Consider the following 13,416-nt stretch of genomic DNA (forward strand, 5'->3'; position numbering starts at 1 on the left):
CTAAAAAGATTAACCCTTGGTTCCCGACGTCGTAACTTACGACATGACTCTTTTTTTATGTCGTAACGTACGACATAATTGGAATTACATTAGAAAATGGCTCAAAAATGGAAATCCTTCACTTTAATCAAGTCATTTGAAATCGATAAAGTTCAACCGGTAAATGAGAAAAATCCAAAAACGAGCCAGGGATCAGGGACGCGCGGAAAAGATGGGATACGCGGGAAAGTATCCAGTTGCCACTCGGTGGCCCACAGCTCATTACAGAATTTGCTCGATGGCTCGCATCCGGCCTGGAAAACGAACCAAAACAGCCGCCGTTGCTGCGGTGGCGCCCAACATTGACTTTGGCCACTTTTGGCGACAACTTCGAGCTGTGGGATGGAAGTACAAGCGACCAACCGGGATACAAACTAAAGGGAAGTACGTAAGTGCAGATGGTTCAAAGGTGTTAGTTGGAGAGGAGGCTGTGGTGGCGTATGCATTAGAGACAAGAATATTGGATGAGCCGGAGAGCGCAGAGGAAGCCAACGCTGCAGACGATGAGGTCGCTGCTGACGTAGTAGCCGACGATGACGAGAGCGCCGCTGCCTCTGCTACTGAAGACGCCGTCACTTCCAGTAAATACGCCGCCGATAATTGTTTAGAGGACGTACGTGCGTCGCAGATCGACACAAGTGCTGAGCTGTCACAGCAGACCATGAATGATCTGTTTGGCACCCCAAGCAGCTTCAATAGCTCTGAAGTCGAGCTTTCACAGGCAGCAGCTACTGGGGCTTTTAATTTGTCGCCCGGAGAGCTTCGAGACGCAGCGACAAACCTGCAGTTTCTGTCATCTGGACCCGAGAGTGACGCTCAGTCGGATGTTGGCGCTGCTTCCCCGCCTGACAGTCCAGTGCCCGCACAGCCTATAACTGTGCCGACCGCCCTACCTGTCACTGTGCCCGTCGCCCAGCCTACACGTGAGCCTGACGCCCAACCCGTACGCAAGCACGCTTCCCAACCTGTTCGTGTGCCAGCTACGCCGACCTGTCCTGTCCTACGCCCCCGTCATCCTGTCAAGAAGGATGTAAATTTTGTGACTGACGACGAAGACCTGAGTGACTACGAGAGCTTTAGCTCTGGAGACAGTGATGACGACATTGAAGAAGACAATTATGACGATGATGGCAATGATTGTGAAGTACCTGAAGAATTGGATGAGCTGTCAGAAGATGACGCTGTGCCAATGGACGCAGCGTTCATTGACTCACTTCAAGTAGGCAGTGATGCCCTCAACAGTCAAGCCAAGCAGCAACGTGAGGACGCGTTACGTTCAATGGAGTGGTCTCCAGTCACTCACGAGTTTGAGGAGGGTGTCGAAGCGTACTCTGGTCTGAAATTGGAAGAGGCATTACTTACGTCGTAAGTTATGACATTAGATTGGTTTCTCACCAATTATGTCGTATGCTACTAGATTTGAGCTGTATGCGGGCAAAAGAAGAGATGGAGAGCATTCAGCATTTGACCATAAGACCGGTGCGGCTGCAGTCGTTAGAAATTTGAAGACATTGCTTGGTCCCAACACCCGGCTTCCATGGCACGCAGTAGCTATCGACCGCTTCTATTCGTCAATTCTACTTGCTATCGAGCTACTGGGCATGCAAGTGTACGTGATAGGCACGATAATGACCAACCGGCTTGGATATGATGCAAATGTCAAAGAGAAACGCAAGTCACGTCCAGCAAGCGTTCCCCGAGACATGTTCACGTTTTCTCGTTCTGTCGCCATTCCAAATATGGTTGCTTTTCACTGGTGGGACCGGAAACCTGTGCATTACCTGTGCACAGGCTCGGCAATGACAGAGACGACTATTACACGAAACGTCAAGCGCGTTGGTACAATTACCGTGCCCTGCCCGGCGGCTGTAACCGACTATCAACGTTGGATGGGCGGAGTTGATGTGCATGATCAGCTCCGCCTACAAAAGTACTCTTTGCAGAAGTCTACGAAGTTCAAGAAATACTACAAAAGCTTTTTTGGAGGCTTCGTGGATTTGGCACTTGTAAATGCGTTTATTTCGCGCAAAGAGGCTGCACGTATCGCTGGAACGCCGGTGATGAAGCGAGAAGAATGGTTCGGAGTCCTGCAAAACCAATTACTGCAGCTGAAAGTGGAGGACTTCGCTGGTATTGTTGCAACACCGACACCTAGCAGCCAGAAGCGGAAGCGCCCCCAACTACGTCTGACACATGCTGTCGAGCAGGCCGACGACTGGGTGACCGTTACGGGCATTCAGAAGCGTCGCCAGCGATCTTGCAAGGTGTGTGCCCTGTTGCGCACGGATCGAAAGAAGAAGTCGTTTGCTACAACTTACTTTTGCGAACGCTGTTCTATTGACGATGCAAAGTGCTGGCTGTGCAGCAAGATACGACGTCAGTACAAAGGGTAGCTAAAACGTGCTTTGAGATCTGGCACGACGACTTCGACTGCGGCCAAAACATTCCTGCAACACTGGAAAAGAGAGTTGTCTTGCGACGCCCGGGGAAGAAGGCAGGTGTGCACAAGAAGACCCGTCGAGAGTTGCGACTTCGTGAAGATGAGGAAGACGGCGGTGATGAACATGAGAGTGAACAAGAGTAGGCTTGCCAGCGTGACATCAAAAGAGTGTGGGCGCTTGTCATGTCGTAATACACATTTCCTTGAGCATCTGTACTTTTTGTTCTGTCTATTCTACTGATCTGGATTCATAAAACAGCTCTGTGCACCACTTTTTCCCCGATGTGCAGCAGATCTTCCCGCTGTACTTTCTAATGTGGGGCAACTTACGACATACAGGGTTTTCTGCTAGCTACTAAGTAGTATAACTTGCGACTTCTGAGAGAGCAACCTGTCAAAAACTTATACACCTATACGCACGTCGAACATATGCCACATGCAAACAAGTAGTGACATGGACATGTCGTAAGTTACGACATTATTTATCTCGATTTCAATACATTTCGCCGGGAACCAAGGGGTTAAAGATTGATCGATTTGTATTTTTATCGACCTCGATCTAATAAAACGACCTCTATTTATTATAAATTGAGCGTCAGGCTGGTCAAAGGCATTGATATACTCAATATCTACTAACATCATATCAATATGAACTAGAAACATTTTACTTCTACTTTAAACTAGTATTAATACATAGTATGAGTATAAAAGGATTCTAAACTGGATTTAAAACCCATACATTGATTCATACGTAATCCACTATATGTTAGCCCAAAACAAGAGAAGTGCTGGAAACTTGGTTTATCAATATTTCATCACTGTGGTCGTGACGTACTTCGCGTTATCTCCTTAAATTTCTTTCTCCCGACCATACCCATGAATTCTATTTCGATCAGCTTTCAGCACGTTCGTGAAAACCTCATCTGCTGTCTTGTACTTATCGACGAAGTACCACTTGTAGAACTGGGCCTTTTCTAACTTCTTTGCGACGTCGCGCGAGTTTCTGGACAGGTTCCCGGCTAGGATCATCATCGCCACATTTTTCTCACCAAAGACATTTGTGAGTGCTTTAAGCATCTCGCCATAGGGATCATCTTTGTTGATCTTGACGGCGTGCTGGAACCAAATCTTGAAATTGCGGCTTGACAGAAATTTTGCCACCATCTTGGTATCATCCTTGCCAATCCGCATTGTACTAAGTTTTAGCGTCTTGAAAGCACTCCCAAGGGCCTCGTCAGCCTTAAGCATTCCTTGCAGCTCCGTAGATTTGCCTGACGTACTTTTTTTAAGATCTTCTCCAGACTTGGAAATTTATCGAGATTGCCCTTTCCTCTTCCTCTTTTTGTTTCTTCTTTGCCAATAACTGTGGGCTCTTAGAAGCCGCTCAGTAGTGGCGCTGTCGACAACGCGAGCTGAATCGCTAGCGGCGGCCCTCAGATTCAATTCCCTTGTAGCGGGGGCAGGAGCAAAACATGCAAGCAGCAGGAGTAAGACCAAATTGACAGCGTGGAGGGACTTCATAATCAGGTTCGTAGGTGAGTTGTTGGCCACAAGAAAATTGAGAAGTGATAAGTGAACGGGTTCTACCGGAAAGCTTCCACCGGCCCGCCCCGTCCGTACGGGTATCCCAGCTTTAAGTTTACACAGACAGGGGCGGTGAAAAAAAGCTCCCGCTCTCTAAACTAGCATTACTGTATCATTCTTATTAATGGCATGGATCCTGTTGGAGGGATGATTTGCGCAGAGTTGCTAGGGCAGTACAGTACGGAGTGAAGACAAAAGTAGGGTGGCCATAGTGGAGAGGAAGTCTTGAGTGTAGAAGGAGAAGACGCTTGTGTTGGACTTGGTAAAAGGAAAAGAGCTTGTGGTGGACTTGGCAAAAGAAGAAGTGATGAATTATAGAGTCAGGTGTTCTGGAGGGGAGTTCCAACAAGTCCAGTTATATACGATTTCTCTATATGAAATAGTACAGTTATATTCCACGAGATAGTCATCATCACATCGGAGATGTTTACTTCGACAGCTTCCCACATCGAGAAATGTGTATGATGCTCTATCTGTCGGATAGTATTTAATGTACCACAGGCGGCTGTTTATAACAGTCCTGTACGTACATGAGCATTAACAAGAAGTAGATCTTGTTTTGATATTGATGATCTTTTTCCTTTGACTTTCATTGTCAGATTTGTCACCTTGTGCCGTTTTGATTTGGCAATAACTGTTCTGATTTCTTGTTTTCATTGTTATTTTGGTAACTCAGGAAAACCTTAGAGGATTAAACCTGCTCACCGTAGTGATTGTTGTTGTTATCGTTTTAGTTATACGAATTTGTAGCAGCTACTTCAGGGAAACCTTTAATTTTAAGGATCAAAACCTGCTCGCTGAATTGTTGCTGTTATCGTTTTAGCTTTACGAATTTGTAGAAGCTACCTCAGGGAAACCTTTAATTTTAAGGATCAAAACCTGTTCGCTCTGTTGTTGGCTACTCAGGAAACCTTTGAGGATACACCTGTTCACCGTATTTATCTTTATATATATCGTGTAAGCGTTTTAGCTTTGTTCATTTTTTAAACTGCCATTGTTTTGCTCTTTCATATGTGGATATTTCTTCACAATGTGTGGTTTGATTTTTGTTTTTCGCTGCTGAGGTCTTATAGAATTGCCTCCCAATTTCATGAAATGGTTGATATAGGTGTTGCAGTCATTGAAAAATTGTTCTGACTATTGTTATTGAGAGCTTATAGTTTTCAAATATTTTTGAAGAAAGGCTACAGCTTTTAAAAGCACAAATAACATCAAACAGTGTCATCGGTAGCGTACGCATCATATTTGCAGTAAGTGCGCAGGCTCTAGTCGTTGGGGTTCTTTTTCTCCCCAGAGGCTGTTTCTCGTTTGGAATTATAATAATTTTTATTTTTACTTCACAAGCGCTAGCGATAGATTTGCAAACTATCGAATTCATTGTAGATGAAATTGATGCAGTAAAATTATAGTTTGCTTTCTGTAGACAGAGGCTTTTGTAGGCTTGTCTTGTAGTCATAAAGTGCTGAATAATTTTTTTTTATTCATTCTTTTGGTACGGTTATGGAAATGTTTGAAACTTTTGCCAGTAACAATAAATGTTAAAGTTTGGCGAATGCATGAATAGTTTTTGGCATTGATGCATCCCAGTTTCATACATTTCTTAAAGTATTTCTCTCTCAGCGTTTTTTTTTGTCGTACAAGCTAGGCAGTCTTTGTGAAATTTGCAATTTTGTATTTGCATCATGCAAATTGCATATTTGTTTTTGTTCCTTATATTTCTTTTGTGAAGTAGCATAAATATGTATTGAGCAGCTAGGTAACAATGCTTGCACCAAAGCAACATTCTCAGTAGGAACACACTTCACTCACATTTTACCTATTATAGCTCACATCTTTGGGGCATTTTTCTCCCTAGTGGCTCTTCGAGTTGTATTCCGGATTTTTTTATACTTCGAAGTAGTGAGCACTATTTAGTCAATTGACAGAGACATTGCTCATGCAAAAAAATGTTGTTGCTCGGTAAGCGTAGATGGAGGCATTGTTAGCACATCTTTACGGGTCAGGAAGCTGAATGTCTTGGTAGTATGCCATTCATTATCTGTCGAGACATTTTAACGGCAGAGGCTTATACATTTTTGTTCTTGCCTTTCATTTTCACCTTGACTAAGTTATTTTCCAGTTCCTCATTTTTATTTGGCTTATCTTTTCAGATTAGTTTGTTGAGGTCGTTTAACTCAGAGTTCAACACAGTTTTTTTTTCACTTGGTTGAATTGGGCAGTAGGCATCATTTGTGTTTGCATTGTCAAGTTGACGTTTTCGTGTGTGTAGTGTATTTTCACTCTTTATTTCTTTTTCTTTAGGATTGTACAGCGGCTCAGTGGCTTGCCTGGACTTTGATTTCTCTTCTCTATGTTTCTTCGTGAACAATACAAGTATGCAGCAACATCGATGGCAGTGGATCGTTGGCTTGCCTACTTTGGATTATCTTCTTTAATTTTTGAATCAAACTTTTTATTGTTGGATCATACAGTAAATGGCACTTTGCCTGAATATGCAGAGGCACGCTGGCTTGCTTTTATCCTTACACTCAATGGTAGTATACTGGATTATTGTTTGTAGTAGAAGTGAGATAGTAATACATGTATGGTAATCCCAACATTATCGGCCGATAATACAGCCTGTATGCTCTGCTGATAGCAGGCTCGTTACGCAGTGCGTATTATAGTGGGCGATATTACAGCCCGTATGCTCCGCTTGTAGCGGGCCAATGCGTGGGCGACATTTCTGCCTACGTACTCCGCTTATAGCGTGCTCAATATGCAATGCTTATCATTGTGGGCGCATTTACAACCCAAATGCGCCGCTTATAGCGGGATCAATACGCAGTGGGATGGGTTGAAAGTCTAGGGAGATATCCCTCTAGCTCAACATCGCGGGGAAGACGTCCTGCTTAACGTGCGCAGCACGTTAGCTGGCATAGAGGGCAGCATGGCCTTGAGGTGCCGGTGGCACATGGTAGACTCCCGTGCGTCCTCTTGTCGGCGTCGAGTTCATATCCTGTTAAGCCAGGTGACGCTCTGCTTTTGAGCCGCCCTTATTGGTAGGAAGCGTCGGGCTTATAACATTTTGGAGTGCCGCGTCCAGCTCGCCTCCTATCCGTCATCTGTCCTCTGGCTTGGTAAAAGGAGAAGAGCTTGTGGTGGACTTGGTAAAAGAAGAAGTGATGAATTATAGAGTCTGGTGTTCTGGAGAGGAGTTACTCTCCACCAACCAGTCCAGTTATATACGATTTCTCTATATGAAATAGTACAGTTATATTCCACTAGATAGTCATCATCACATCGGAGATGCTTACTTCGACAGATCCGAAGATTGACTCTTGCTGCTTGTTAGATTGTCAATACGCTAGGAGGATGCTTCGCTTCAACTGGCTTCAACGCTGGATAGACCTTGCGCATGTAAGTATCACTCGGGTGTGGGGGTTGCTATTTGACCGAAGTATTATAAAGATAATCCAGATCGAATCCGAAACTACAGTAGTGTAAGAACCTCGGATGTGTACTCTGACTCGTAGCCGACCTCAAACCTGACTCGAAGGATAGATTGGGCCATAAAAATATCAAGCTTTGACACACGACAGACCCTGAAACGCTCACTTTTATGTAATATACGCAGTACGAAATATGTACTGTTTTTTCACAATTCTAATGAAAAGCATGAAGTTCTGGATTTAGTGGTTCCTAAATATCGACATCCGTTTTGGCAGTGTTGCGTAAATTTGCTTCGACCTACATGCATTAATACATTTACGTGTTTTATTGTTCGCCTGGTTTTATGCGCTGACCACGCTGGCACTCCATTTCCAAAGCACAATTGAGTATCACTAAGGCAGTCCGATTACTTAGAGTCGAATCCCCGTGACTAATCAAACCATCTCTTTTGAAATACGAAGCGATTGATTGGTCACACCAACCGTCTGAGTGCGTCAACAACCAAGATGGACGATGTAAGCCGCTACCGGTATTGCGGTTTTCATCAATTTTGCCGCTAAATAAAACGAATAGAAGCTAAGGGTAATCGGATGGGAGGCGAAAATCACAGACCCCTAAATTTATTCACAGATCGCCCATATTGAACTTAAGTTGTTTGCAAATGTTTAATCAACTGGATATATTTCCAAATGCAGGCACAGGCGGGTTTAGCTAAATCTACAGTACCGAAAGTGAGGTAAAGAAGTCCCTTGAATAAGAGTAGCATGTACTTAATATACTCCTTTATATCGGATCATTTGGATTGAGGTACTTTTGACAAGAGCACAAGATCGCTGTGGATTCCATATGCAAATTAATCAGACGACCTTTATGCTTACTGAAGGGGACTTCTGTGTCACCATAATACTTCAAAGTATTAGTCGTGGCGTTGATATCTACTTGACTGAACAAAGTTCCGGGTGGTCGTACAAAAGGGGAATCTACATCATCAGTTATGCACGCCAGTTTCGTAGGAAACTACATCTTAGCTTAATGTTTGGAAAACCATTTACAGTAGCTAAGGGATAGCAGGATTACCTTCGAAAAATTCTGAATATAAAAAAACTGAACCTTATCACTGATCGAATCAAAAGATCCCTGCGTACGACATGAGTAGAAAACAGGCTACGATTTTGGTCTACCTAAATGTGAATTCACAGCAGGTCTCACTTGATATCTCCCATGCTCGCTATGTTGTACCTTATGTACAGTGCATTGTACTGTATACTAAAGGTAAAACAAATGGATTGTAAGTGCAGGGTGTCGATTACTACGATAGCCTCCTCCACAAGAGCCCCCCCCCCCGCCCGTGGAGTAGTTTTCAAAGCCACTCACTTTGAGATTTGCTCTCCACCTCTCAAGCTGCGCTATACACATGCGTCTTCCTTACGTGTTCGCGGCCACGATGGCAACTCTCCTCGTTTCTAGCAACGCGCTCGTGAACTCGAACCAAGCTATGCTCTCTTCACCAAATGAGCAGCACCAACGTCAATTGCGGTCTCACCAGACCCCTGTGGAGGATCAGGAACCCGATGAGGAGAGGTCTCTATCTAAAGCCGAGATGAAGCGGTTATTTGAAGCGGGGAATTCTTTGGACGATTTTGCTAAGCACTTAGGCATTGCTGACGATGTTGTACGTGCTCAAAGCTCGAACACCGTTCTCCAGCGGCTCATGCAAACGGACGAGTACATGAAGTACTCTACGTATCTCAACTTTCTGTCGAAACAAAACAAGAAGAAGAAGCCACCTACTTTCTACCATTTATAAGTAGATCAAACCCCTGTCGAGTACATGAAGAACAAGCTAGATGTAAGCTCGTATCGACCTCAAGTTCGTCACGCAAAAACGAATTAAAAGTCAATGATGCGACCATTTTGATGATTTCACCGATTCTCACATTAGCGTTAATGTCCTCGACTTAAATCAACTCGCGCGAGTTAAGATGAGGTGAACCTCGATTCAAATTAGCTCGCGCGAGTTAAACTGATTGCCCTCACCCATTAAATTTCCCGAGTTAATCTGAATCTCATTCAACCGCATTAGTTGTTAACTATTACTACTATTACACTCCTGGACACAATTATACGGCCACCTCGTCGAGTGTTCATAACTCAGTCAATTTTTAATATTTGACGGTGCGGTTTTCACACAAGTTGCAAAACATGCTTCAAAATAGCAAGGATGTGCTAACGCTCGCGGTTTTGCACTTAATAGGGAGGCTCACATACAAAAAAGAGATTTGTCAGGCTGGACACAATTTACGGCCACCATCGGCCCAATACAAAAATCTATATACAATAAAACATATGTCATTTTGGCTGACTAGAAATTTGTACGGACTGAGTTTCTGAGGGCGATTAAATGGACACTAGGGATCGAGAGTTGCCTGGGGGGGGAAACCCAATACCGCTAAATGAAAACGACAATGAATCTGAACTCCTCCTGATCCGATATGTATCGTGAAGTTTTAGGAAGTGTGGAAAAAGATTTTTTTTACTGTAGCAGATCATATGGAGAACACCGTGTAGTCGTCGCGATCTTACATTTAAAAATTCTCCATTAATATCGATCAAGCAGAGGTGCGAGTACAACACGTTACATATAACAGTATTGTGTACACCCCCATGCAACTACTTTGAGCTCTCGATCCCTAGTGTCCATTTAATCGCCCTCAGAAACTCAGTCCATACAAATTTCTATTCAGCCAAAATGACATATGTTTTATTGTATAAAGGTTTTTGTATTGAGCCGATGGTGGCCGTAAATTGTGTTCAGCCTGACAAATCTCTTTTTTGTATGTGAGCCTCCCTATTAAGTGCAAACCGCGAGCGTTAGCACATCCTTGCTATTTTGAAGCATGTTTTGCAACTTGTGTGAAAACCGCACCGTCAAATATTAAAAATTGACTGAGTTATGGGCACTCGACGAGGTGGCCGTATAATTGTGTCCAGGAGTGTAGTAGTATTTTTTCTTAAGTTTGTTTGCTACATTAAGCTTGAAATGTGGCTTAGACAGCCACTTCGTGATATAGTGCCGCAGATGCTTCTTCCGCATTTATTTCCAACACAGCTATTCCCTTCTCAGAGAAAAGTTAAACGTTCGTTTCCGGAGCAGTAGCAGTGTATTCTTGCGGTTTGCCATGCATCTGTGTGAGACGATGCCCCACTGGGAAGAGGGGGAGTAGATATTGAATGAAGCCATGCGGAGCAAGCAGTAGTATTATATCTAGTGTATACTGTTTTGATATCTTATTGTGCTTCCTGAAATCGCATTTCTTTTTTGTGGCGCGTATTTGTCCGATTTATGGTACATTTGGGACAGAAAATTTCTGAAAGTTTAATTTACTCGACGTTGTTAGGAGAAAAATAGCCACAAAATTAGTTTCTAGTTTAGGGTCAGGATTAGCAATAGGTCCGAGCTCCATTCGAAATCTATTGACTTTTTTATATCTAGTCATTACTCGACAACCGGTGCTCTCCTGCTCATGAGCACTTAAGCTTCGCCAGCAGCGTCAACAACCCCTCAGGCCCCTCGAGAGCGTTTGGCGATTGAGGGACGTGGAGCCGGATTACGTTTCCTTGATAATATTGAGATCTGGCCAAGAATCAACGTGCCACGACCTACAGTTTCATTTGCATTCTACCCACTGTAGAATGAGGAGAAATGGAGCTCAAGCGGATGCAGCTGTTGCATAGCCGAACGGAAGAGTGTGCACGACGCGGAGATAGAGAACAAGATCACCAAGTAGAGCGCGCGCGACGTGAGGAAGCTGACCGTCACAATGAGCTGTTTAAGCACATGATGGTTACAATGGTAGTTTCGGTGATGAAACCCCACGAGTAAGTTGCAGGTCAATTTGTTGAAGCAGCTCATTCGGCAAGTTTCAAAAACAGTGTATTAGCCGTTCTATCGGTACTACTAACGTAAAACGTAAATAGAACTGATTGATCCCAACGATGCGCGTGCGACGATCCCAACTGAGTACAAGATTCACTTCCATTCTCCTCTCTCCTCGTATTACAGTCGGTCCTGTACCGTGACAAGGCAGCCTGCAGAGCACGCATTACCAATCCAGTTGTTTGCCGTAGAGAAATTACCTGTCTTCTAACTGCCATAGGCAAAACGACGTCTTCTCAACGCTTCAGCAAGAAGTCATAGGCACACTCGGAAAATGTCGAATCAACAACCACCTGCCCGCCTGTAGACGGGTAGAGCCGCTGAATCTTCGCGTACACATTTCCCTGCTCTGCTATTTGGGAATCATACATACACCCATGTGCATTTAGCGCGCACGCAATCACTAGTCTGGCGGGTGAAAGCACGAACACGCCGCTAACATAGTGATCGTGCGTTCAGCCGTTGTAGAACATATTATGAATCTCAGGCTTTAGTGTATCCATAACAGCGTTAACGGCGCTCAGAAGTGGATACTTTACGCTTTAACGTCTTGTAGAGTGTGCTCATGTCATCTAGATCAGGAAGCTTAACGTGAGTCTTGGTTTCCCTTTTCAATAGCAGCACTAGAATACATCTTCCGAAGCGTAAAACGAGAGACATCACTGACGTCGTCACACCTAAACAGAGACTAAGAAACGACGTCGGCCCGACGGACCAGCCCCCCCCCCCACCCCCACACACACACGCAAGCACTAGAGCCAAACACTGAGCCGCCGTCAATGAAAGCGGCCGGACACGACCCGTTGCACCTTGATTTAGCTTGGTAATCGATCCATCAACAGAGTATGGCGAGGGTATGTAGTAGAGAGGCTCAAAGCGGACTATCAGATAGTGAAAACCAGTAGGGTGAAATCCTGTTAATGTGATTAGCGACTGATTGCACCCCGACCCATAGCGCCACTGAAAAGCGGGCTTGTGCAGCGGAAGAAGTGCTCTTCGGCTGAGGCGATTCTGCATTCGGCGCTGAGCAGATAGAGTTTTTGCATATCGTTTGGCACGCCGTCGGTGCCCCAAAAGACCGGCAAGGCTTGTTGGGGAGAACATTAAAGTATAACAAGGCCGCGGGTCACCAATAAAATTGCATTGATACACGGTCCAACCGGTAGTTATATGCTAATGCTTCACCCCTAACTACTTACAGTATCTTGTATTTCACTAGTTTTTCCGCATGCCCACGATAAATGCGGCAGTACTATCATACTACATGGTTCTCGCTCATATAAATATATGTACTGGAAGTCCAGACCTTCAAAATCACTGTACGGTAAACTCTGAAAACCAGCATCCTGTGGCAATGCATTTTGGTACTATCACACTTTGGAGGAAAATACTTCATTCGGATATTGCGTTGAATCCAATTTTGAGCCAGAAAAGTGATTCGAACCATGTATGTTTTCTTTCGCATCTGTTACGCATAATAATTGTGATTTCAGGAACATGAGCTTGTTGAAAGCGGACATAGAACTTCGCATCCAGTTTAGAGAGCAAATGAACTCCTGGGGCGCTTGACCAGTCGTGGGGGGTAGAAGATTCACTAGAGCCTCGATCCGCTAAGGATCATGGCGCACACCTTCACCAGAGATCACGCGTCCACACCACAATGCCTTCTTGAGATAGAGCGAACATTTCTTTGGATTCAGCTTTATGATCTTCTTTATGAAAATATCTAGAACTTGGTTCGACAGCTTTAGCATCTTTCTCATACCCCAGTGAATAGTCACTCCAGATCAGCAGACCCTTGTTAAAAATGTGCAGTGGTTTTAGATCTGGGTGAGCGTTGCATAACGGATAACGGTAGCTGTAGGGAAAAATAACAGACTAACCGCCAAATAAATTTATCCTCTATATTGAATTAGGACCTGCGACACCGAACACGTCCTATTGTGCACCGGTGGCAAGTTCTTTTTTTTCATTCACTCATGCA

The 13,416-nt window shown here is 44.3% G+C and overlaps 2 protein-coding genes across 2 annotated transcripts; one reads left to right on the top strand and one right to left on the bottom strand.

Annotated features, from left to right (window-relative positions):
• Nucleotides 1-3,328: 3,328 nt before the first annotated feature.
• PITG_14782 (RXLR effector family protein, putative) lies at nt 3,329-3,727 on the bottom strand (the record flags this gene model as incomplete). Its single annotated transcript, XM_002898947.1, has 1 exon — nt 3,329-3,727. One exon carries the CDS (start codon nt 3,725-3,727, stop codon nt 3,329-3,331), a length of 399 nt encoding a protein of 132 aa, XP_002898993.1.
• Nucleotides 3,728-8,909: 5,182 nt separating this feature from the next.
• On the top strand, nt 8,910-9,302 carry PITG_14783 (secreted RxLR effector peptide protein, putative; the record flags this gene model as incomplete). The annotated part of the gene is made up of 1 exon (XM_002898948.1): nt 8,910-9,302. The coding sequence occupies one exon, from the start codon at nt 8,910-8,912 to the stop codon at nt 9,300-9,302; it is 393 nt and encodes a 130-aa protein (XP_002898994.1).
• Nucleotides 9,303-13,416: the final 4,114 nt, after the last annotated feature.

Source organism: Phytophthora infestans, genomic scaffold (genome assembly GCF_000142945.1).
Source record: "Phytophthora infestans T30-4 supercont1.33 genomic scaffold, whole genome shotgun sequence".
Taxonomy (NCBI): domain Eukaryota; phylum Oomycota; class Peronosporomycetes; order Peronosporales; family Peronosporaceae; genus Phytophthora; species Phytophthora infestans.